This window comes from Ciconia boyciana, chromosome 15 (assembly GCF_034638445.1).
Source record: "Ciconia boyciana chromosome 15, ASM3463844v1, whole genome shotgun sequence".
In the NCBI taxonomy this organism is placed as follows: Eukaryota; Metazoa; Chordata; class Aves; order Ciconiiformes; family Ciconiidae; genus Ciconia; species Ciconia boyciana.
The window spans coordinates 15,068,637-15,093,428 of NC_132948.1; the positions used below are offsets into that span (position 1 = coordinate 15,068,637).

The 24,792-nt window shown below is 41.7% G+C and overlaps 1 protein-coding gene across 10 annotated transcripts in view; it reads left to right on the plus strand.

Moving 5' to 3' along the window:
* The first annotated feature begins 3,936 nt into the window (after positions 1-3,936).
* Positions 3,937-24,792, plus strand: part of GOLGA3 (golgin A3) — a 31,509-nt gene continuing 10,653 nt past the window's right edge. For 7 of the 10 annotated variants that reach the window (XR_012045226.1, XR_012045228.1, XR_012045225.1 and 4 more), the window contains exons 1-17: positions 3,937-4,132; positions 5,999-6,355; positions 9,794-10,075; positions 10,962-11,074; positions 11,571-12,262; positions 13,521-13,632; positions 15,377-15,683; positions 16,296-16,498; positions 16,868-17,005; positions 17,980-18,141; positions 18,623-18,991; positions 20,168-20,245; positions 21,215-21,478; positions 21,989-22,083; positions 22,810-23,026; positions 23,747-23,890; positions 24,544-24,741. Coding sequence is in view for 6 of the 10 variants with exons in the window: in XM_072879913.1 (XP_072736014.1) it covers positions 6,223-6,355; positions 9,794-10,075; positions 10,962-11,074; positions 11,571-12,262; positions 13,521-13,632; positions 15,377-15,683; positions 16,296-16,498; positions 16,868-17,005; positions 17,980-18,141; positions 18,623-18,991; positions 20,168-20,245; positions 21,215-21,478; positions 21,989-22,083; positions 22,810-23,026; positions 23,747-23,890; positions 24,544-24,741 (3,507 nt within the window). In the remaining 4 variants the exon portion in view is untranslated. Of the gene's footprint in view, positions 4,133-4,496; positions 4,727-5,436; positions 5,562-5,998; positions 6,356-9,793; positions 10,076-10,961; positions 11,075-11,570; positions 12,263-13,520; positions 13,633-15,376; positions 15,684-16,295; positions 16,499-16,867; positions 17,006-17,979; positions 18,142-18,622; positions 18,992-20,167; positions 20,246-21,214; positions 21,479-21,988; positions 22,084-22,809; positions 23,027-23,746; positions 23,891-24,543; positions 24,742-24,792 lie in introns of those variants that run through there. The other 3 variants (XM_072879914.1, XM_072879910.1, XM_072879911.1) reach the window with 3 other exon arrangements.

Genomic DNA, 24,792 nt, shown 5'->3' on the forward strand with positions numbered 1-24,792 from the left:
GTAGCCCCAGGCTGGGAAAGTCATTTCCAGGAAAAAAAAAGAAGTCGAAACTTACTGCTTCCAGGCTGGCAGCAAAAATAATTTATTGTGGGAAATCTAAGCTTAAAACCACTAAAAAACCAGTAATTTCCATCCACTCTCTCACACACACACTCACAGATACATGGAAAGAGAACTTTCTGAATTAATTTTCTTAAGTATGTAAGGCATCCTGATACCAAAAGTAACCCTCCTCGCCCAGGGAGACTGTAGTGGAATGTCCCACAGAAATGAATGCAGCTCTTAGCAGTTTCTGTTTTTCAAAACAGCTGGTGTGACCAAACTGAATCCAGCTTTAAGCAGGAGGAGGGCATTGGCAAGATAATTTCAGTAACAAGGCCTTAAATCTTAGTTTATTCTCTGTACGCAAGAGTTCTCATCTGCAAACCTTCTGGTTACACAACGTGGCTTTTTGTGCTTTCCCAGCCTTCTCTTATGTGGAGTAGAGGTTGATTAAATTCATTCTGAGCTATGTTGTTATATCAGACACGCCACAGTTACATCTGAGTGTCTCCCCTGGTTATAGAAATGAGTCAGGAAAGTAACACTCCAAATACTTACCCATGCTAGAACAGACACGCTAAAAATTGCTTAGGTAGAATGCTGGATGAATGTTTCACATATATAAATAAAATGTATAGTAAATAAAAGACATAAATAAAATACTAAGGCAGTCTTTAATAAAGCACATTTGTGAAGACCTGAATTCTAGTTCCATAGTCTGTATTTAATACAAAATTATTTTTTTCCTCAGTGGCTGTGAGAGGAGAGCTGGATACCTGAGCCTGATTGGAGTCTGCCAGTAATAGAGCTATTTATATGTGGTTAGCACAGGTTTCTTTTTTAATGAAGTTTTTGCAGACTGAGTGACACCAAATAATAGAAATATGCAGAATTTGCATATGCAGTAAGCAGTAAGCAATATGCAGTAAGCAGAAAAACATGCAATAAGCACAGGCAATTGGAACATGGTGTTGTCAGTGGTTAGAGAATAAGATCTCTGCTAAGGAAATATTTGTAAAAACATGTTTGTAGCGATAATAGCTGTAACTGGAAAGTACCGCGCATGGGCTTTGTGCTGTGCAGAGAGTGCCACCCTCTGCTTCTGCAGGGTATGGAGCCTTTCTCCCTTACCTGACTCTTCCTCTTTCACTAGTGCAGTTCTCACACACACAGGGAGTTACAAAAATACCCTGCTGGACAGGTAACTCTGCAAATGGTCTGTCATTCCCTGTTAATTTTAATTGTTAGCTCAGCTCTTTAATTTAGCATTATATGCCTTTTTTTTTTTTTGTCAGAGCAAAGATGAATAAATTTGCCTTCCCCTTTTAGGAGCAAAGCCCTGTGGGTTCCTGAAAAAGACAATTCCTATTAAGGTCTGAGAGGGCTTACTTGGAGAGAAGGCGGCACGACAGCTCCTGCACGCAGCCTAGTTGCAGGGCGATAGAATGCTGCGGCTGGCTGTGGTTAAAGGACCCGTTGTGGTACCTTCTGACTTTTATATTTGAAGAATAAAAGAGTGCTCTGCAAAAGGAGCTTGAATAGGCTTTGGGATAAGCCATGGGCTCTTTCTCTGCTGGAGACAGAGACTGCAGTTTACACAAACAAGTCTCCTGCAAATTTACAGGAATCCCTGCAGTTACAGGCCTCATTTGTGTTAGTGTTTGACAATTTTTCTGGCTTTTTAAACAACTAGCACGACATTCCCCTGTTGTGCTGAAACTTATGTTACTGATGATAGATATCTTTCAGCATGAAGGATTCTCTTTCTCGTTCAGGCAGCCTGTTCAAGCCTGCTGCAGCTTCGTGCCATGCTTGGGCAATAGTCTCTAAACAAGTGGTTATTCCTGTAGCTGGGGGGCTTGGTGCCATGTAGCAGACTAATAAGTGAAAAAGAGATACTTTGGAGCTTTACCCAAGCCATAAATTGTCCTAGAGAGATGGGATCAAAGTCAGGAAACAAACATGGACAAATACTCCAACTGCACAGCTACGTTAGTGACTCAACAGTTCGTAATTTGAGTTCTCTGTGGGAGGCAAAACTCCAACTTTTCACATTCTTAAAGGAAAATCAAAGGAACGGATTGAACAAAGACTAGGCATTCAAGTCGTCCTCACCATATTGTCCTTGACATCTTCTGTGGAAGAGTATCCAGCGAAGGTCACTACTAAAGAATTTGAAACACCCATTTATACACAGGAGTTCTCGGGGATTCCTCTCAAACCTCCGCAGAGGCTCATCCTGTTATGGTCCCTTTCACTCAGCCCCTTCACCCATACAAATCCCACACATGGTTTACAAGCTCAATGCCGAACACGTGCATCCAGCCATGAGGGTCAAACGCCAGTTCACACGGGTACGGAGCCGCAGCCTGGGATTGCCCGCTTGTACAGGCATCCGGCTCGGGCAGCAGAACGGCAGGAGGCTGCTGTTCTCTGAATCCATGTATACTTTCTCCAGGTACTTGTGCAGAGCCCTTACTGAGACTGTGTTTGTGAATGTGTGAACAGTAAAAGGTGTTTCATTCAGTAGAGTCTTTAAGAAGACTGCAGTGAGACGCACGCTATGCAGTCCTTGATCAAGCTCATGTAGTCCCTATCAGGCTTGCTGGCCTCTCTCAGGTCTGTGCATTTGCACTTGAAAATAGTCCTCTTCCTCAATTAGTTTGTAAAACAATGTTCTCTTCCAAATCTTGCCTCGAGGGCTACCTCTGCGCAATGTGCCCAGGAAAACACCCAGTTACTGTCATTAGCAATGTGCCAGGAGCTCGGTTAACAGGTTTGCAATTTAAACAATTTAGACTCACTGATGGTTTGGGTTTAACTGTCTTCCTGACTTGTCCAACAGCCCCACGTCTTCCCAGAGAAGCAGCTCAGTGGGTTCGGGTTCATATTAAAGATAATTTGGACAGGTTGATAAAAGAGGAATACCTGGAAAAGCGGACTAAGTATGTTTGCCTGGCAATTATATTTAGGGTGACAAAGTGATGTTAGAAGGCATTTTCATTATGAAAATAAAAATGTTCAGAGTTTCCTGAACAGTGAGGGGGTGGGCAGTGATGTGACCTTTCAGAGACGTCTGGTTTTCCATACCCATTTACTAAACAACGTGCTGGTCCATACGGAGACTCTAGCAAGGTTAGGAGTAAAGTCTACCCAGCAACACTCAAATAATCCCAGTGTAACAAGATAAGCTACTATACTAATGGAAAAAATCTAGACAAGCAAAAACCACCAACATAAGCGTAGGAGGAAACAGTAGTGTGAAATACCACTCGGGTGCACCAGCTCCCAGTATCCCAGGACTGGGAACTGGGATGCCAATCCCAGGACTTCTGGGATGCCAATGCCAGAAAGATGCTGAAAACTTTAAGGACTGGTTTATGAGGAAAGGGCCACCAGGAATGCTGCAAACATGACATTACCAGGACATGTCATTGAACTCCCCTGACTCTAATCTGGTAAAGGGTAACACTAGTGCAGGAACGTGAACGATCCAGATAATGAAGGCTGCGAGGGGCACATCGCTTTTATACACAGATTTAATTTTTAATTTATGCAGAGATTTAATTTTAATTTACGCAAGTCGGCTGCCGGCCTCGGGGTCCTGCACGGAGGCAGCCGGTAAGTCCCCCTCGGCCGGTCTGGCCCTGCCCGCGCCGCGGGCTCCCCTCAGGGGAGACAAGGCCTCGCTGGCCCCCGCGGCAGGGCCCCGGGCCGGCGCTGAGGGAAGCCCGGCCCGGGCGGCGGGGGCCCCGGCCAGGAAAGCCGCTCCCCGTCCCGCCCTCCCTCCGCTCCCGGAAGTCCGTCTGGAAAAGCCGCCGCCTTTCCAGCGGGCCCGAGGGCATCGGCCGCCTCCCCGGCTGCGCTAGGCCGCCGCGGCTCCCCGCCGAGGGACGCGGGGCCCGGCTGTGCGCGGGCGGCGCGGCCGCGGGGCGGAGGGGGCCGCGCCGGGTCGGGCCCGGCCCTCAGCGGCGGCGGCGCCCGGCCGGCGGGGGAGGGAGAACCGCGTTGCACCGCCGCGCCCTCCCCTTCCCGGCGGAGGCAGCGCCACGTCTCGGGCAGGAGCCTGGCGCCAGGCGGGCGGCCCCAGGTCTGCGGGGTCTCCCCGGGAAGGGTGGCGGCGGGGCGCGGGGGCGGCTGAGGCGCGGCGCCCGGCGGGGGGCGGCCGGGCGCTGCTTCGGGCCGGGGGGTCGCGCTCGGGGCCGCCCTCCCTCCCCGCGGCCTGCCGGCGTGCGGGGAGCCGCCCGGCGCGGGCCGGCCCGGTTCCGTGGACTGTGGCTCCGGGCCCGCGGGTGCCTCTGCCGGCGGCCCAGAGGGGTGCCCGGCCCCTGCCCAGGGACCCCTCGGGCGCGTCTCGCCGGGCGGCGCCCCCAGGCTGGGGCAGGGCTCTGCTGCCCTCCTGGGTATGGGTGTTTTGAACGAAATCGGTTGTTTTCGTACAGCTCCTTTCCGTGTGAGGTTACCGCTGGGTTCCCGTGGCGTGCGTACATCTGTGTGTGTGTGTGTGTGCGTGTCTGCCTGCACTCAACACAGATACAAAAGGACTTTGAAGCCCGAATGCTCTAACCTTTAATTTGGGAATGGGTTGTGCAGGAGAAAGCCGTTCTTCATGACCCTGATTATTAAAAGCTGTTTTATGACAAGGAAAACAAACCACCTGACGTTGACTGGATTTTGCCAAGGTGTAAGCAGTCTGACTTGTGCTTGCCTTTTGTCTGTAACTCCTCTTTGTGACCTGTCATGTCGTATCTACTTGCTGTACAACGGCTGTTCTTCCAGAAGTTTTATTGTAAGCTTTATATACGGAAAAGCTTTTAAAATGAATAACAGAGCACAGCGAAGGTATTAATCTTTCTGTTTGGTGGAGGTTTCTCTTTTAGAAGTGTGCTGCAGGTTTCTGGCTCCTTCACAGCTCACCTACATAGGGGTCACCTACATAATTCTGTGTACCCTGGCTGTCAGCAGCTTCAGGAACGTTTTGGAGATGACTGGTGGTGTTGCTGGGTGACCAGGGCAGTTGGGTGCAGTAGCAGTTACACAAGTACTCTCTGGAGATATGGAAGGAATGTTGCTCAAAATGTTTGTGTTCATGTAAAAATGCAATTAAAATGTTCCTGACTTGACATTCTCCCCACAACCTCCCCTTTTTTTTCTTAACTGGGGATTTCTTATGTTTCTTTAGTAAATAGGGACCACAGCATTTTGTAATCTGAATTTGGCTATCAGTAACTATTTGAACAAAATTTAAATACTTGAAGTGACTATGTACAATAGCTTCTGTCAGATTGTATTAGTTGGCTGGGTCTATACCCAAAGGTAAGATCTGAATGCCTGGAGAATCACTTGCAAATTCTATAAACTGTGTTTGGAAATCCTCCTCTTGACTCTCCGCAGGAGAAGGCAGCGTTGAACTGCAGCCCAGGCCACGCTCTGACTGCCAACACGTGGTGTAATGAGTAGTTCAGGCTCTGTACAGGGATACATACTCGCTGCTCTGCAGACAAGTCAACAGTAATGATGTAATTTAATTTAAAAAAATTAAATCTGAATTCCATACTGCATTCTAACTAAAGTTATTGAAACTTAAATGGGAGTAGGTCCTTGAAATGAAATATATGGTATGAAAGTCCAGACTGTAATTTACAGAGCAAAATGCTACTCGGAATACTGGCTTGCTTATTAAAGCACAGGCCAAAGAGGCATTTCCGTTGAAAGGGACAGTGATCTTAAATCAGTTGTCTCACTGAATATTATCTTGTTGCATCATTACGCTGGTTACTTCTTATGCACAAAAGCTTGGTTGTATTTCATTGTCTCTGTTATTAGCCCGTGTTATTACCGGTTCTGTGTCTTGAAGTTGGGCTGGTGGGTAATCTGTGAGCGCTACTTTCCTTCTAACTCATATTTTCAAAGCTCTAAGAAACGTTTGTAAATTTACTACATTTTGTTTCTACAGGATGCAGCTCCTTGGTGATTACAGCTTTGGCTGCGAGCTGTTTTAATGATCTCCTGGAATTATCGGCTGCATGCTGCACACCAACAGCTGTAAAGCTCACAACCGTGCTCCTGTGTAACATCTTGATGCTGTTGTTGCTGATGGAGAGAAACAGGACTTGGTAGTTCACTTGGTGGCAAATTACTCAGAAGAAAAACTTTCCAGGGATCTGGATCGTTTTTACCATGGACTCCTCATCTGTCCAGCAGGATGTTCACTTGGAGAACAGAAGCAGTAATGGGGCCCCTAGCAGCTCTGAAGAACTTCTGGATTGTAAAGCCAAGTCAGATTTGCCAGTTACAACAGATGAAATTAACAGTAAGTTACTTCATATGCACCAAATAATTTCCTAGTCTTACCCAGGCTTCTCTACAACTATCTGTTTTGTTGTTCAGGTGATGCTGAAGGACTTTTTTCTTTGAGGTCAGGAATTTCTTGTACAGCAGTTTTAAGCAAGTTTGGTGAAGGCTATGGCTCTGTGTATGGGAAAACTGTCTTTTGTTTTAAAAGTTAATTCTTTCAAAACAAAACCAAACTATTAACTTAAGTACTATTGGCTCTCAGTTGAGTATATGTTGTTCAGGGTGTTACCCTGTCTTCTGATAGTATTTCCAAGAGTGTGTATCTGAAATTCTCTGGAACTAACAGTTCTGAAATGATTGTTATGGGGTAAGCTCATGACTGGAGTACTTTATTCTGGCAAAAGAAATTTTCCTAATAAATTAAATTGATTAGGCAAAACCCAAAATGTACTTTAAAAGTCTCTCTAAACTTCCATTTATAGAAGAGAGATGCTGGCATGTACTCCCCAAATGATCTCAAAATAACTTTTATATGTAGACAAGCTCTATAATAAAATAATCACGCAGCTGCTTACAAGAAACTTAATAGAGCGCTGATCTGAGTAGATTATAGAATCAAACTTAGGTTGGAAGGGACCTCTGTGGTTGTCTAGTTCAACCTCATGCACAGAGCAGACCTAGTTTTGAAGCTAGATCAGGTTGCTCAGGACCTTGTCCTCTTGAATTCTGAAAATCTCCAGAGAGGGAAATTCAACAACCCATTCCAATATTTAAGTGCTTTCATTTGTGAAAATCTTTTCCTTGTATTGAATTGAAATCTCCACGTTTCCACTACAGGTGTCTGAGGGTGTGTTGGTGTATAAAGATAAGGTGGTAGATGGGTGGAGGGGGTGTATATGTTGCGGCTGCGTAGATACACAAAAGTACAGAGGTTCCTTACGTAAAAGGGGGTGATCATGTGATGAAGTTGTTAGCCTTCCAGCCGCCTCTCGTACCGCAGATTTGTCATCTTGTCATGGGCAAGAAAGTGGAGGCCTGAGACTTTATTTGCATTTCTTATGCTGCCTGTTATCAGACTGGCAGAGCGTAGTTATATGATGATTCATTCATCTTTTATGAAGTTGGAGATCACACGTTCCTGTCGTCTCCTGTGTTGGACGTCGTCCAAACAATTGAGTTGTGGCTTACAAATAAGTAGTGTGTCTTTCTACTGTTTTCAATCTAATTGCATCTTCTCCCCCACTGTTCTAAAAAGACTGCAGTTGTATTGATACTACCACAATTAAATTACTTTAGTTCAAGGCAGCGTTTAGATTCTGAGTGTCTCGAGGCCTCGGGAAGTTGCCAGGAAACCATTCCTCCAGAATTTTGCTCCAGCATCTCTTTTGTATATGTATACCACTCACAGTTATGAAGATAAAAATGTAAATAAAATATAAACCTGATGCAGTAATAGCTGCAGTTTCTGAAAGATGGGCAGAAACACTACTTCTGAATGTGTGAGGTATCTTCTTATTTTTGGCTTCTTGTGGCTATTCTTAGCACTGACATCTATTTTAAATATGGTTTTGACAATCTTTTAGTTTTACAATGCCTTAAACTTTGACTTTGGTTAGTCATTAAAAAGGCAGTCCTGTCCTCTGTCCTCCCTTGCATCCTTGTTGCACCCATCCCTTCCATTGTGCCTACAAGTGTTTTTGTTACCACGTGGTGAACTCAATCAGAGAACTGATTCAGGCTAAAATGGCCTGAAAATGTTCTCTGCATGACAAATAACATACTGAAAAGTGTTTTAATTCAAATCTTAAGAGAGCCGATGGGTTTTGGCAACCTAAGGCTGAAAACTTTTGATTTTTACCCATTCAGTTTCCATTACCGTTCAGTTTCCTCTGAGCTGGTTCACTGTACAAACATCTGTGCTGGCTTAAGGGAAGATGTGCTGCAGAGGTGGGAACAAATGGTTAGGGGTGGAAATTTATCTTTTCCTCTTTAAATTACTCTGAAGTGAAATTTGACTGCACTTAAAAGGAAACCTTTTGCTTTCTTCAGTAACAAAAGGGAAAACGATTAAAAAGTCCTACCTTCCTACCTGTAACTTTTTCTCATATGGCTTATTTAATTCCAGGGTGCACTTTAATGTTCTCCACAGACATGAATGATAATAGCATTATTTTTTAATTGTTTTCCTTTGAGAAGTTTGTAGTGATTCATTATATGGGGGGAAAAAAGTTTAATAGCAATATGTTAATGGACTGGTCTAAATCAATAATTAAAGTTTTATTGAATCGTTGTAATCAGCTTCCTGGCTACAGAATATTTCTGTGTATGAATCTTAGAAACACTTAGGGAGGATCTGTTTCTCAGTTCTGGTTTGTTTGTTTTTTTCTTTCCCCCACATCTTCTTTGAACAGACTTTAAAAAAACCAAACTGCTTACTCAAGTCTGTAGCTCTCAGAGGAGAAAAAAACAGAAAGAGGAAACTTGATTTTTCTACTTGCAAATACTTTGTGATCACAAACGTTAAATGCTTTCAAACATCTTTATGGAAAAAAAAAAGAAATCTTCCCTATTATTCCAATGAGTTCCAGTTACTCCAGTGATACATGGCGTGGGAATGAACAGAAAGTGGCTATTTTAGTACCTTGCTCATTTGAGATCTATAATAATGCATTTAAAGTTAGATACACAGTTTTGTTGCAATGGCAGTTTCATAAACGTAAATAGTCCACAGCCGAGTGAAGTAAAATATGTGAGAAATCCAAAATATAAACCTGTGAAGTGTTGAACTGGTTTTGAAGATACATTTTTCCTGATGGAAAAGAAAAATCCAATATTAGTAAGTGAGGATAAAATTGGTATTAAAGTGGTTCTTGAATTGCCTTTTAATGGATAGGTTTATTATTTTGATACATGTGAGCTTTGCTACTGTACTTTTGATGAAGATGTCCTATTTGAAAAAAATTAAACTCTGTTTAAAATTGAGAAACTCTGCTTGGCCCAGGCTGGAAGCCAGGATGGTGGAGGATGCTTTCTCCCCAGTGCCCAGCAGCATACCAAATAGCTGAATCATTCAGCCCAGGCCCGTGCTTGCTGAGTCTTATTTGTAGTAGGTTGCCACTCAGTGTGACACAGATCGCGTTACTTACGCTCGGTGTTTCATGCTTCTAAACCTAACAAGATTTTAAAACCTGTGTGAGGTTTTGAAGATATTTTATGATCACTTTTGAGGTCCTGCTTGAAGGCGACGTAGTAAAGCAAATGGAAGGTACTTGTTCTGGTCTTTTTAAATGAAGAATCAAAAGTCCTTTATAAAATTCCTCCTGACAGTTGCTGTCATTAGCAATTTCCATATTCTTACAGTCTAAAGGCAATAGGGGTAGCATTGTATTTGGGTGGAGGTGTGAAGATAAATGGTGTGGATTACAGTGCAGCTCAGTGAAACTTTCTTTTCCAGCTACCAGTATTAACATCAGCGAGGTGCCAAATGAAGAGGGAAGTCTGGAGATAAACAGCAAAGTGGACGCCTGCCAGAATGGGCCAGAGTCGCTCTTCCCCGACTCCCCTGTCTCTTTTGACCCCACCAGCAGTGCGCAGGGTCAAGAGTCATGCCCAGGTGTGACTGGTTTCCATGACAGCCTAAGGAAGTCTCAGGGAACTAGTGCTGAGGGCATAGTTCTTAGAAAAGAAGCTTTGCAGTCTCTCAAACTAAGTCTTCCCATGCAAGAAACTGAATTGTGTAAGCATCTGTTTATGGTGGTGCCCCTGCTTTCTCTTGCTGCATAAAGCTTTTTACTCTGAGCCTGGCTCTAGAATCCTATAACATCCTTTAAGCTTGGACTAAACTTTGGTTTTGCAGTAAGCTTTTACTTTGAACTACAATTCATTTTCTTTCAGTAAACCACCCTCTGCTGCAGCTAAGGCATGTGCCTTACCATTTAAAAATCATTCTTATGCTGGAGGGGAATTTATGCTTTCTGGGGCTGAAGCTATTCTAATCTTCCTTAGAGTAACAGGTGACATTAAAAAAAAAAAAAAAAAGACAAAACAGCAGAACCAGGTGATTTTAAGCTAAGTAGTAAAGGGGAGAAGAGAAGAGCAATAAAGGGGAGAGAAAGGGGAAACCTTTATATTAAGGTGTCTAATGCTGCAGGAGTTTTCTGAAATAATGTTTTTTTAAAAGCCTTACTACAGGAAAGATTTAATGTGAGTTAACAAAAAGTAAGAAAATGTATCTAGGCAACATCTTTCTCTGACCTGTAGGGAATGAGTAGACTGCATAGGTCTTGCTTAGTTTTATAGCTTTAGTTCTGTCAGAAGCACAGGACAGGTGACATTAAATGACAGCAATAGTTTTGTTCTTGCTGTATAATCTCTTGTCATATATACGTGGCGGAACTACAGCATTTGCAAACTAAGCAACGGAAATACACAGGCTTTACCAATGCTTACACAAGGATATATTAGAAGAGGGTATTCTGAGGTGCATGCCAATGGGCTTTCCTTGCGTTCCTTGCTTAAGCATGAAGCATGTTGCTGATGGTAGAAGGGGCTTTTTCCTTTTGCATCAAATTTGCCTGTGTTGGAGTTTTCTGTTTGACTGTAAAGATACCTTTCACTTACAGGCTCAGCAGAGTCTTCACTCCCGCTGGAGAAAGAAGAGCAAATAAGACTTCAAGCAAGAAGACGGCTAGAAGAACAGCTCAAACAATACAGAGTGAAGAGACATCAAGAAAGAGTGAGTACCACACAACAGATCTTCTAGATTCAGTGTGTTGGTGAGAAGCTTGAAAACTTTATCCTTTCTGTGCTGTAAATTACAGTTTTATTTGCTTTAAACGTCCAGTAGTTTTCTCAAATGTGAGAAAGAATTTTTTTCTTCTGGATATGCAAAATTTGGTTCTCTGTTACCTCATCGGTAACATACCATTTTGTGCTACTTAAAATAGGGGGGGGAAAAACAAACCCAAAACTTAAGTAACCTGAATGTTCAATTTTTCCTGTCTTTTTCAGTTAGCTTTTGTAGTCTATCTTGATCATTTTCAACACGCGTATACCGGGCCTTGATAGGGTTGATTGCTGATGTAATTTGCCTTGTTTATGAAATGATGCATATATTTAAATATTAATGTAAAAGTGTAGAGCTTTACATATTAAGTTCTACAGCAGAAAAGTCTTTGATGCTAGTTCAAATGTAACATTCTGGAATTTATCGTTGGCTCTGCTTCTTCTAGTCGAATCAGTCTACATCCAAAAACCGGCCCTCCAGCACCTTAGATCCTGAGCTGATGTTAAATCCGGAAATCTTGCCAAGAGCTAGCACTGTAGCAATGACAAAAGAATACTCCTTTTTGCGGACCAGTGTCCCCAGGGGGCCAAAACTGGGTAGCTTGGGACTTCCAGCATCCTCAAAAGAGAGAAGAAGTTCAAAATCTAAGCCCAGTAAGATCCGGTCCTTGGCTGACTACAGAACTGAAGATGCAGGCTCTAGAAATGCTACTGGGAATTTTGTGGCTACTGATTTATCTGGTGGGACTCTGAAGCAAAGCCGAAGCGGTCCAACGTCAGTTGTTTCTGAGATTAGTCTACCCTCTGACATGGATGATCGAATAGAGAATTCCTCCTTGGCAGGAGATAGCGTTTCAGAGATTGACGGGAGTGAGGTGGGAATGAGGCTGGATGGAAATGAGAGTGACAGCTCTACCTACAGCAGCGTGTCAGGAAAAGGGCTGTATAACAGTTTGCAGAATGCAGAAGGCAAACAGGGTATTCCGTATACAATAAACGGTCAGAAGATACATCCTGATGCAATGGGGCAATTTCCTTCCATCAGTGAGGTGCTACAGGCTGCGGCAGTGGAGCATCAAGCCCAAGAGCAAGAAGTTAATGGGGAAGTACGGAGTAGGAGAGACAGTATTTCTAGCAGGTAAGAAAGATCACCGTACAGTGAGGCCATTATTAGGCATTATACTTACTCTTACCTTCTATTAACTTTGGATCCAGTTTTAACTTACATTCATTGTGATCAAATCTGTTGTTAACTTACAGATTCTAAAAGAAACTGAAAGGTCACTTCACTTCAGTACCTATTTACTAAGTATATCTTTAGAGAAAGATATTTTTGCCACTGACAGTGTGTTTTAAATGTACTGCTAGCAGTTGCTTCTATCTGTATTTACTTGTGAAGCAGGCATTCGTTCACTGAATCAGTGATGTGGCATTGATCTTTACAGTCTGAAAGTGTAGACTTAACTGACTCAGTGATATTTATTATCGTCCTTTTCCTGATCTACACATGTACCTTTCAGACCTCAAATAGTTATGAAATGCCAAGAGTCTTGTCCTAGATACTCTCACCCTCTTCAGCCCTTTAGAATGAGATTTACTTAGTCTCACGGGCTTATGTGTATATCGTAGGTATTAAACTGTGATTCAGCAAGCAAGTGGATGACTGGTGAAGCCCTTAACAATGCAGTTGTGTTTTTTTATCAGTTGTTTGTAGATGCATGTTTTATACATGCTAATTTTGAAATTACCTCTTCCCCCCCCCTCCCCCCCCTTCGTTGGAATAAAGTGTGATGCCCTGAGATGTTAAGGTAAAATCAGTTGTCGACAATTACTCCAGCTTAGACTTAATTCTTAGAGTAATGAGAGAGAGAAGATCTTTTTCTCTAGACTCCTTGGCTGCACATCAGGGAAGGAGCATAAGGAATCCCTTATACCAGATACCTGTTCTTGCTTCTTTTGCAGCAGCTGTTGGTATTTTTCAGGCACTTTCACATTAAAGCAGACAATTGTGAACAATAGTTGTGGAGGTTTTGTGCTCCCGTTATGTCCATTTGTCTGCTTATAGTGGGATATGCAGATACAGAATATAATGAAGTCAACCATTGCACTTCTGTAAAGTAACAAATATATGGGTGCCACACTAGATTCTAGTTGCTGCAAATACAGGAAAGTAATGTATCAAACCTTAGCGTGAATATAATTTCTTTTTCTCTTTGGATGGTAATGAAGGTTGTTTCACTGTGTTCTGGATCTATCATAAAGCCAGAAAAAAATGTCCTAAATTCTAGGTTACACGTGGAGTCTGAGTACCTCTTCATTTCAGCTTCACTTTTCTTCAGCTAGATGAGTGTTGTATTCTGACCCTTTAACTGTGTGTGTGCTGTCTCTGTCTCCAGTGTTTCTATGGAAAGCTCTATCGCAGGAACTCATGACGAAATGTTGCAGGTTCTGAAGGAGAAGATGAGACTTGAAGGGCAACTAGAAGCACTCTCACTAGAAGCTAATCAGGTAGAAAATGAATTTCAATTTCTGTATTTAGCAAATTATATTAATATGTTAATTAATTTTCAAGAGCCTCCTACTCGTGGAGGGAATTCCCTCCTACTTGTGGGAATTGTGTTTTGTAAAAACATTGTTGAATAAGGTACTTTACAAGGATGCTGTGGTGGGTTGACCCTGGCTGGAGGCCAGGTGCCCACCAACGCCGTTCTATGGCTCCCCTCCTCAGTTGGACAGGGGAGAGAGAAATACAACGAAAGGCTCGTGGGTCGAGATAAGGGCAGGGAGAGATCACTCACCAATTACCGTCATGGGCAGAACAGACTTGACTTGGGAAAATCAGTTTATTACCAATCAAATAAGAGTAGGATAGTGAGAAATAAACCCAAATCTTAAGACACCTTCCCCCCATCCCTCCCTTCTTCCCAGGCTCAACTTCACTCCCAGTTTTCTCCACCTCCTCCCCCCCCAGCGGCACGGGGACGGGGAATGGGGGTTGTGGTCACTTCATCACACGTTGTCTCTGCCGCTCGTTCCTCCTCAGAGGGAGGACTCCCCACACTCTTCCCCTGCTCCAGCCTGGGGTCCCTCCCACGGGAGACCGTCCTCCACAAACTTCTCCAACGTGAGTCCTTCCCATGGGCTGCAGTTCTTCACGAACTGCTCCAGCGTGGGCCCTTTCCACGGGGTGCAGTCCTTCAGGAGCAGACTGCTCCAGCGTGGGTCCCCCGTGGGGTCACAAGTCCTGCCAGCAAACCTGCTCCAGCATGGGCTCCTCTCCTCACAGGTCCACGGGTCCTGCCAGGAGCCTGTTCCAGTGCAGGCTTCCCACGGTGTCACAGCCTCCTTTGGGCATCCACCTGCTCCGGCGTGGGGTGCTCCACGGGCTGCAGGTGGATATCTGCTCCACCGTGGAGGTCCACGGGCTGCAGGGGACAGCCCGCCTCACCATGGTCTTCACCCATGGGCTGCAGGGGAATCTCTGCTCTGGCCCCCGGAGCACCTCCTCCCCTCCTTCTTCACTGACCTTGGTGTCTGCAGAGTTGTTTCTCTCACATATTCTCACTCCTCTCTCCACTGTTGTTCTTCCACAAGTTCCCCCCCCCGCCCCCCCTTCTTAAATACGTTATCCCAGAGGTGCTACCACCGTTGCTGATGGGCTCGGCCTTGGCCAGTGGTGGGTCCGTCTTGGAGCTGGCTGCATTGGCTCTGTCGGACGTAGGGGAAGCTTCTAGCAGCTTCTCACAGAAGCCACCCCTGTAGCCCCCCGCTACCAAAATCTTGCCATGCAAACCCAATGCAGATGCTTAAGAGGATAAATATAAAGTTAGTAAGGTCTTCAAAGTCTTAAAAAAAAAAGTTTGGTTTTTTTTTAAGTCAAATTAAAAGAGAGGTGATAAATCCAGAGTAATGCTAGCAATGTCTATATAGCTGTATTTTCTCTTTGTATTGATTGATGGTATAACACATGTAATAGAAAGCATTATTCCTTAAAGTGTGAAAACACGTGTCTTATTAAAAATCCTGAGGTGGTTACTGACATATAATGCTATATGTCTTGTCTGTGCTTTCCTCTGTATTTTCTTTGACTATTTGAAATACCTGCTAGGTGAGATGTCACTTTAAAAAAGAATTTTTTACACGCAAGTGGTCTTTGCCTTAGCAAAGCCATTTTTCTGGGCATCTTCTTTAGTCAGCCATTAATGTATTTTCTCTTAAGACTTCTGTATTTTGATTTTCTGCACACATTCAGGCTCTCAAAGAGAAGACTGAGCTACAAGCCCAACTTGCAGCTTTGAACATGAAGCTTCAGGCGCAGATGGAGCACAGCCAAAACAGCCAGCAGAAGCAGGAATCTCTGAGCTCCGAAGTGGCCACATTAAAGCAGTCTTGCTGGGATCTGGAACGAGCAATGGCTGACCTGCAAAATACTTTGGAAGCAAAGAATGCTAGTTTGGCTTCTTCAAATAACGATTTGCAGTTAGCAGAGGAGCAGTACCAAAGACTCCTGCTGAAGGTTGAAGATATGCAAAAAAATGTTCTCACCAGAGACAGCACAGGTGGGATGATGTAAATGTCAATCTTTACAATTTGTTATTCCATAAATAATTTTATTTCAATGTCATTCTGAAGTCCAGGAAGAAGAAGGAATTTTGTGTGTCATCGATGTCATACTAATAAAATGGTCTGAATTTTAAGATGATTGGTTTTTATTTTGTGTCACAGAAGTGCCACAATTTGCAAGCTGCCACTGCCAGCTTGGAGAGGGAGGTGTAAATATTTAGTCTTGTAACTGTTTGACAGTGGACTAATGATTTTTAGAAAATTGTACAAATATTGGTTTATAATGGTGACTCTACATGTGAGGATACCTGCTTCCTGATTTTTAATTAGTTCATATTTTCTGCCTCTAAGGAACTATGAATGCTTATAGAAGTGATTCATTTATTTTAATTTTATTCTGCTTATGACCTGATACTTTGGATTCTAGCACTTCCCCTCACTTTTGCAGGAAAAGCCAGTCTTCATGTAATTAGGCATATATGTTTTTGTTCAAAAAGAAAAAAAAAAAAAGAAAAAGCTATGAATATAGCAATAATCCTTGAAAATGTGTGCATAAAAATAGAACAATGGAGAGCGCTAGTCCACGTTCTTTGTTTTTCTTTTTCTAGTTCATGATCTGCGACAGCAGTTGGCTTCCTTACAGAACCAGCTGCAGAAGGTGCAGTTGGAGCGGACCACACTGACCAATAAGCTAAAGGCATCTGAAACGGAAATCACATCGCTCCAAAATGTGCGGCAGTGGTACCAGCAGCAGCTTGTACTAGCACAGGAGGCTCGTGTCAGGCTGCAGAGTGAGATGGCCAATATACAGGTATTATGATTTACTTGCATATAGGAGGACTGAGAATCTGTTGTCTTTTATGTTAGTTTTATCCAGAGGACATTGTTTATGCACTCGGACGAGGGAGCTGGTCTCACTTGTGTATTCTTCAGTTGGAGAGCAGGGGGGGATGGTGTTTTGGTTTTCATCATGAGGTGTTACTTCACGTTAATGCTGAGGCATAAATTTAACCAAAGCACTTGCCTTCTGTGGATGAAGAGCTGTAGTGCAATGAAAGTAGCTGAGATAAGGCACAGGTAGATGCAACGTGATCCCCCCCCCCCCCAAACTCTTAAATTTGTTGGCCAAATTTTGACTGTTTGTATTAACCTGTGATTTTTTTTTTTTCCCTTCCTTTAGGCTGGGCAAATGACTCAAGCAGGTATGTTGGAACATCTCAAATTAGAGAATGTGGCACTGTCTCAGCAGCTGACTGAAACCCAGCACAGATCCATTAAAGAAAAGGAACGTATTGCAGCACAGCTGCAAAATATTGAGGTATGGTTGTAGGTGGTCTTCATGAATTATGTTCTGCCTAGGTTGTGTATTTAGGTTTTGCAAACTTAAGGCTATTCCAGCAAAGTAACATTGAATTCTTATTAATTGATTAAAATGCTGCATTATAAAAACAGTAAATATTTCAGAGCAAATAAATTTGCATGACATTACGAACAGTGAGAGGGAGCAAGGCCATATGTTTCCCATTCCAAGGTGATACTTGCATTTTCAGCTCTGGTATTTGTTTTTAATTGAATTTCAGAAGTGGATGTAAATGTTGTCCTTTGCCCATTCATGAACTTGTTCAAGAGAAAACTTAATTGGAAGCTAAACTAAGGCAGTAAAGTGCTTTTTAAGTGTGTGAAATTGCTCAGTACTCAGGTTTGTCCGTCCTGCCCACCAGCCAGAAAAGATGGGTAAAATCTGAAGTGCGATACGCTCGCTTCCAAAGCACTTAGAGCCTTAAATCCCGTTGAATTTCAGTGACATTCCTGCTTCTAAGTCTCAAAGGGCAGTAAAGCAGCAGGTCAGTGGAAGCACCCCATCACTGGGATTACTAATAGCGATTGCATAAATGACAGGAATTGCTGTTTCATGGAGTAGCTACAGCATCCAAGGAATTTTTTGTTTCAGAATTTTTCCAAACAGCTTAATTTTAATAAAGATTCTTTTTCTTTATGTCAATTGCATCAATTTAGAAAGGATATGGTGTTATTTAAGAGGAATTCTGATTATCACAACTATACAAGACATTCACTGTTATTCTAAGGTGTCTTAAGTATATGAATGGGTGACTTCAGTAAAGACATACAGGTGTGTAAGGCAGACATCATAATTATTTTTGCTTGTATCTTTTCTCTAGAAATTTTCTTGATAACTTACATTTTTCTTTTCCTCCCTTTTTTTTATTTTTTCCCCCGCCCGTCCTCCTCCATGGAAATTGTCAAAGTTGATTCTTTGCTTCTTCTGTGCAGGCTGACATGTTAGATCAAGAAGCTGCCTTCATGCAGATCCAGGAGGCTAAAACCATGGTGGAAGAAGACTTGCAGAGAAAACTAGAGGAGTTTGAGGATGAGAAAGAACAGCTTCAGAAAATGGCTGATTCTGCAGCAACATTGGAGCAAGAATTGGAACAGGTAGACATACATACACTTAGGGCGTAATAAATGTGCACTTCACTACAGAGTCCTGCTTTAACCTTGTAACATTACAAAGGCAGCATGTCAAGGGCTGGAATGAGATGAAGTATGTGATACTTCAGTATTATATTCCATGAAATTATATGGCATTATCATTAATAACACTGAACTTACCTGGTATATCTACTGTGGACACATTTTTCAAATAAAAATTTAGAATACTGGGAATCTTACTTAAGAATATTTTAGGTTTGTCATTCTGGTCATTGCTTAGGCTATAAGATTACAGATGCTGCAGAAGGCAATCGATACAATGGATAGAGCAAATAGAAGTGGCCTAGGAAAGTTAAAAAATATTTTCACCTTCTTCTGTTTTCTCCTAGAAGCTAAAATATTAGTGAAGATATTTTGATTGGAGTGCATTTGCAAAGATAACATTCATTTTGTATGAATTTAATCTTAAGATACTTCTTCTCAGGTCAAGTTGACTTTGCATCAGCGAGATCTGCAGCTTGAATCTTTACAGCAAGAACACCTAGACCTAATGAAGCAATTCACTCTGACCCAAGAGACATTGCACACCAAAGAGCAGTCCCTGGATGACCTGCAAACACAGTATGATGAACTGAAGGCCAGATTAGAAGAGTTCCAAAGTGATGCTAATTCTAAAGATGACGTGATCCAGTATTTGCAGAATGAGAAGATCGTCTTGGAAGTAGCTCTGCAGGCAGCAAAAGCAAGCAAAGAGCAACTCGACGAAGGAGCAGTGCGCCTTGGAGAAGGTACAGAAGTAGCATCACAAATCTTGGAACAACTGAGGCAAGAAATGGCAATCAAGTCAAGCCAGGTAATGAATCCCTAAAAGTATCTTGTTTAAAGTAGCTGTTGCAGGGAAGTATTGCCACAGGCACACGATAGAGCCCATTACATGAGAGGAGATTGGTACACGTGAGTTTGTATACGCGTGTAGTTGCGAGATTCAGCTAGTGGGAATATTTTAATCAGTTCTGTTGTTTTTCCCTGTTGGTAGACTATCTGACACTTTACATCCTGTTACATCGTTGGTGAGCTTACCGTTTAATATCCCTTGGTATCTATATGCGTTTATGTGGCATGGGATGGGGAGCTGAGGTTAATTGATCTTGTTCAGTCTGTTACCATCTTTCTAAAATTTGTGAGTTTTAATACGCAATAATTTTGAATACAGATCACAGTTTTGGAAGTAATTTTTTAGTGTGCTACTTTTCTGTGGCACTGTGGGCCAAACATCTTCCTTATGTAGTAATTTGGTCATGTTTAACTGTGTCTTTTCTCTTGAAGCAATATACCAGGGTTTGCTTTTGCGTATTGCTGTATACCAGATGAGGCTTTTTTCTAGTCACTGAACTATTTTACCAGATCAAGCCTAATGCATATCCTTATTCTTTTGGTGGCTGCTTTAAATTATTGTGACTCTTCCTTTCACACCTTAGTTTGATAGTCATTTATGCTCTGTATCTTTTAGAGCATCCGAGCTCCATAGCAAGAACTTTCTTATTGAATCCTGGTAATGATGAGTTCCTGGTAATCTTTAGAGATTTCTTTTGAAGATAATAATGGGACTTGGTAGCATTACTAATAGAAGTACTGAAGAACTATGGAAGTGTATTTATCGTAAAGATTGTTTTTTTCCTTCAAAGAACCAGCTAGTTTCTTCATTTGATCATGTATGTGTGAACGGGTGCCATCTGGATATAACATATGTACACTAATGATGCATACTAAAACTTTAATGGCAGGATAAGGGGACTTCCTGCATTCCTGAGGGTTGACAAGGCTCACTATGTGGTGACCTGTGTGAATGTATGTCTGTATAAAACGTGTTATCTAACACTGCCATTGAGATGTCTAGTCAGAAACAGCATCCTCATTAGATTAGGCAATTGGTACAAGCATAGGAAGAGATACTGTCACTGCTCGAAACAACATAGAATACGACATTTGGCATGTAAAGCAATGTGTTTGCTTTTTTTCCCTCTGGCAGGTAGAAAATCTGCAACAAGAAAACGCCAGCCTTAAAAAACAGGTTCAAAAAGTGAAGGAACAGTTCCTGCAGCAGAAGGTAAGCAAAAGTAAACCATTTCAAAGAAATAAAACCAAGGCATATACTTTTTTTCTTTTTACAGTGAAGGCATGTACTTTTGAGGGGTTTGTGAGGCCACTTGAATCAATTTTCTGTATCAAAGAACTTTGTGACATAATTGTACAGTTTCTGTATTTTATACAGTTGAATTCTTATCTGTAACTAATGTAAAAGCAGATCCACCAACCAATTCATGCTTTCATTGGACTTCAGGGAGTTTGCCAAATGATCCACCATATAAAATCTCTCTCTGGTTTGTTGATACTAGGTTTGCTTTTGCAAAAGCACTCACTTCAAGTGTCATCATTTTCCTGCAGCTTTGAAAAACAACAGTTGCTTCGGTAATTAGATTGAAAATAAGTGTTTTATTGCAAATTTTATTCTGAATTTACAGTTTTGAAACATTAATTTGAAATTGATATGCCATTGGTGTTGCACATATATGTGCCTTATGTATAGGGTGGCACCATTAATTTACTGCTTGATTGCTTATTAACCTAATGCCAAAGGTTGTTTTAGCTTGTTAGGTTTAAGTTTGGGAAGGCTGTTTAAACTGTCAGTTGCAGTTAAGCCCTCTTTTCATGGCGAAAGTTATTAACTGTGTGCATGGGGTGGTTAAATTTTTAGTTAGTTTAGTTTAAAAAAATGGGACATAATTAGTGCAGTTCTGTAGAAATGTGAAGAAGACTATCCCATACTGCTATAAACACTCTTACTCTGAGTTTTTTAATGAACTCCTATACATAGTGGTATTTGATATCTGAGCTTACATAACAGTTTTTGAACCACAGTATTTTACAGAAGATGATGCTGGTTTGTATTCTTTGACACACCCCACACTCCCCCCAAAATAAAAGAGTATCAGTAAATATTTTGTAGGAAATTACTCTTCAATTTTTGAAGCTGTAACAGAGGTGACGTTGTCCTCTTGAAACTCCTGTATCCAAGGTAATGGTGGAAGCTTATCGAAGAGATGCAAGTTCTAAGGACCAGCTGATTAGCGAACTGAAAGCTACAAAGAAGCGGCTGGACTCAGAAGTGAAAGAGTTAAAACGAGAGCTACTGAAAATGCAAGTTGAAAAACAGTCACTTGAATCTGAACATTCAAAACTACAGAAGGAAGTGTCTCAGGTTCACCAGCAGATGGTGGAAATAGAAAATCATCTTCAGTCAGTGCAGAAAGAACGAGACGATATGGAAACACGCCTGCAGGTACGGAAGGTTTTAAGCTTTGGACTTTGAGAGTGTTACATCCAGGATACATTGCTATTTCTATTAACTTTGGAAATAACAGAATGACCACCTGCAAGTTGAGGTTCTTGGTTACATATTTAATATTGACTGTACATTTGACCATATACCTAATCAATGTTGTGTAAATATATGACTGCTTATTAACATCTCATGTAAGTAAGTGGGGAGACACACGCTACAGGAATGGTAGAGGTGTGATGTGGAAGCAGTTTCCTTGGTCCCAAAGTGAACTCCATCTGAGAGCAACGACCAAACTAGAACTCTGTTCATACATGTTATGGTGGCGGCCACAGAGGGAAGAATTAAAGAATTAAAAGGGAAAGAGAAAGGAGATGGAGAACCTTGGAACAGTTTATATTTAGAGATGGAAGTAATTTTGAAATTGCATGCTTATTCTTTTATAATCCAACATACAGCAAACATGCTTTTGTTCTTACTCTCATGGGTGCTTTTTTCCTTCCTATTAAGTCTTTGCAGTTCGATAAGGAACAAATGGCATCTCTTGCTGAGGCAAATCAGGCATTAAAACAACAAGTAGAACAAATGCAAGAAGAGGCAAAAAAGTAAGTGTTCTTTTAGCACAGACAAAAGAAATACAGCATTTGTTTTTCATATTCACCTTTTTAGCAGTCACTCTTTTCCTATTCCCTAGTCTTTCCTATCGGAAATTTAAATTGTCAGAGAGTCAGAGAGAGTCATAGAGTCATATCCATGGCAAAGTGTTGGGTTGCATGCTACACTGGAGTTGCAGCTTCTCCTCTGATTCACTTATGCTTTTAACCAATAGTCTCTGCCGTATAACGTACATGTTGGAGCTAATCCTAGTTACCATTCACTGAATTTTAGCCTTGACTGGCTAGAATGTTGGCATTAATGAGAACCATTATTTTTTTTTTCCACTGGTGATCACACGGTTTTTATGATACCAAACATATCCACCAAGGATCTCAGATTAGATTGGATTCGTGCTCCAAATTCTGTGTTATTTTTAGCGAGAGTAGTATATATTCCTCCATGTTGGAGTTTTAATAATTCTGACAAAGACCTCTTAATTACTGTAAGTATTTTCTTAGAATGTTATCAAGAGTCTTCAAGGTATTGTCTTGCAGAGGGCCAAATTGTACCTTACCAACCTGATGGCTTTCTCTGATGAGGTGGGTGACTCTGGGACAAGGGGAGAGAAGTGCATGTTGGTTTTTGTTGGGCCATGTTAAAAATGAATCTTTTTTAGTACTGTTTTCAGGCAGTTTTTGTTTTTACCTGATGTTTTGTTTTTCCTTTCACTCCAGGGCCATTACTGAGCAGAAACAGAAAATGAAGTGTCTGGGGTCAGATCTGACGAGTGCTCAGAAAGAGATGAAAGCAAAACATAAAGCCTATGAGAATGCAGTTGGCATTCTTAGTCGTCGGCTACAGGAATCTCTTGCTGCAAAGGAATCTGCTGAAGCAGAGTTGAGCAAACTAAAAGCACAAATCACTGATGGTGGAAACAACCAGATTGCTCAAGTATGCAGATGTCTTTTAACATTGTTAGTACAAGGACAGAGCGATCTTGTTATCAAATATAAGTCTTGAAATATTTATTTTACACTGAAGTGATGAAAATATTTGGAATATAAAGTTAGATATCAGTGGTATCAGTGTTCTGAGCACTGCGAATTTCCTTAACTACATTTGAGAGAGGTGATTTGGCAGGCTTTGGTTTGGTTGGTGTTGAGGTTTTTTTGTTTGTTTGTTTGTGTGGTTTTTTTAAATTTTACTTGTATCTTTCAGGTTACCAATTGTAATCCAAGCTCAAGAGGGTGATCAGCCTAAGTGCTAAATTTCCTGATTAATTTTTATTGTTGATTTGGTTTTTGTTTTGGTTTGGTTTTTTTTGAAAGGCTCAGCATCTGAAGATTTTCCAAAATTCTAGCTCTTGCTTTTTTCTCATTGACAGTTAAAAGTTCTTCAGGGTAGTCATAACTTACTCATATCTGTTATGCCTCTGATAAGAAAATTAATTTTCTGGGGGAAGCTTCAATTCCTTGGACCAATGGAGCAAGATAACAAATACACGAACAGCAGTAGATGGATGCAAGGGTCGAAAGCTCTGAGCAAGACCTTTACATTAAGCCCTAGCACCTCATTTAATACTTGCTAGAGAAGTGGGCTTTTTAACAAAAACAAAATTACTCCTGTAGATGGGTGATATGTTAATCACGCTTGTGATCCTTTTGTCTTTAGGAAAGGATTCAAGCTCTGGAGACAGAATTGCAAGCTGTGAGCAGCAGTAAGTTGATGCTGGAAAAAGAGTTGCAAGAAGTGATTTCACTTACCAGCCAGGAGCTTGAAGAATACAGAGAGAAAGTGCTGGAACTTGAGGATGAGGTGATTGCTTGAATTTGCATGGTAGATGGGAAGGTGACAGTGAAAAGTGCCTGAGAGGCAGGGAGGAATTTTAGTGCCATAATTTTATTCCAACAGTGCAGGAAATCAGAATCTGACATAGGAAACATCATGTCAGTGACACTTGCTAATTTTGCTGCCCTGTGCTGGTTCTTTGGTGTTTCATGAATCATTGTCGTACAGGGGAAAAGAAGATGAGAGAGAAAAGTAGTTCCTGTATTAGATACCAGCTGTGTCTGGTCATGAGATGGTGAGGATGCATGAATCATTATCTTTTGAAACTATTTGGAGTCATGGATGCTCAGTGATTTTGAGGGCATGGTGGTGGTGTTCAGTTGTAGAGTTGCACAAAAAAATTATATATATCAGCTACTCTTGATCTGCACCTGAACAGTACTCCTGGATTCTACTTTCTAGCAAGCATTTTAGTCTTCTGAAAGGAAAAAATACCTAACAGAACTTATTTTGAAGTGTTCATTTTAAAAAAGAAAAAAGAAAAGAAAGAAAAAAGAAATCCCACTCTGGGAAAGCAAGGTGTTTAATGAGTTTAGCTCACAACTTTTTTGTGGTAGTAATCTGGAGTTGTTTGGTTTTGTTTGTTTGATTTTTTTTTTTTTTTTTCCCTTTGGCTGTAGCTTCAGGAATCTAGAGGCTTCAGGAGGAAGATAAAACGTTTAGAAGAAATTAATAAGAAGTTGGCCCTTGAACTGGAGCACGAACGTGGAAAACTTACAGGTCTTAGTCGGTCCAATGCTGCTTTGCGGGAGCACAACAATATCCTAGAAACAGCATTAGCAAAAAGAGAGGCAGACTTGGTACAACTGAATCTACAGGTATTTGACCTTTTCATATAGTATCTTCAGAAAGGAATTAGCTCATATTTC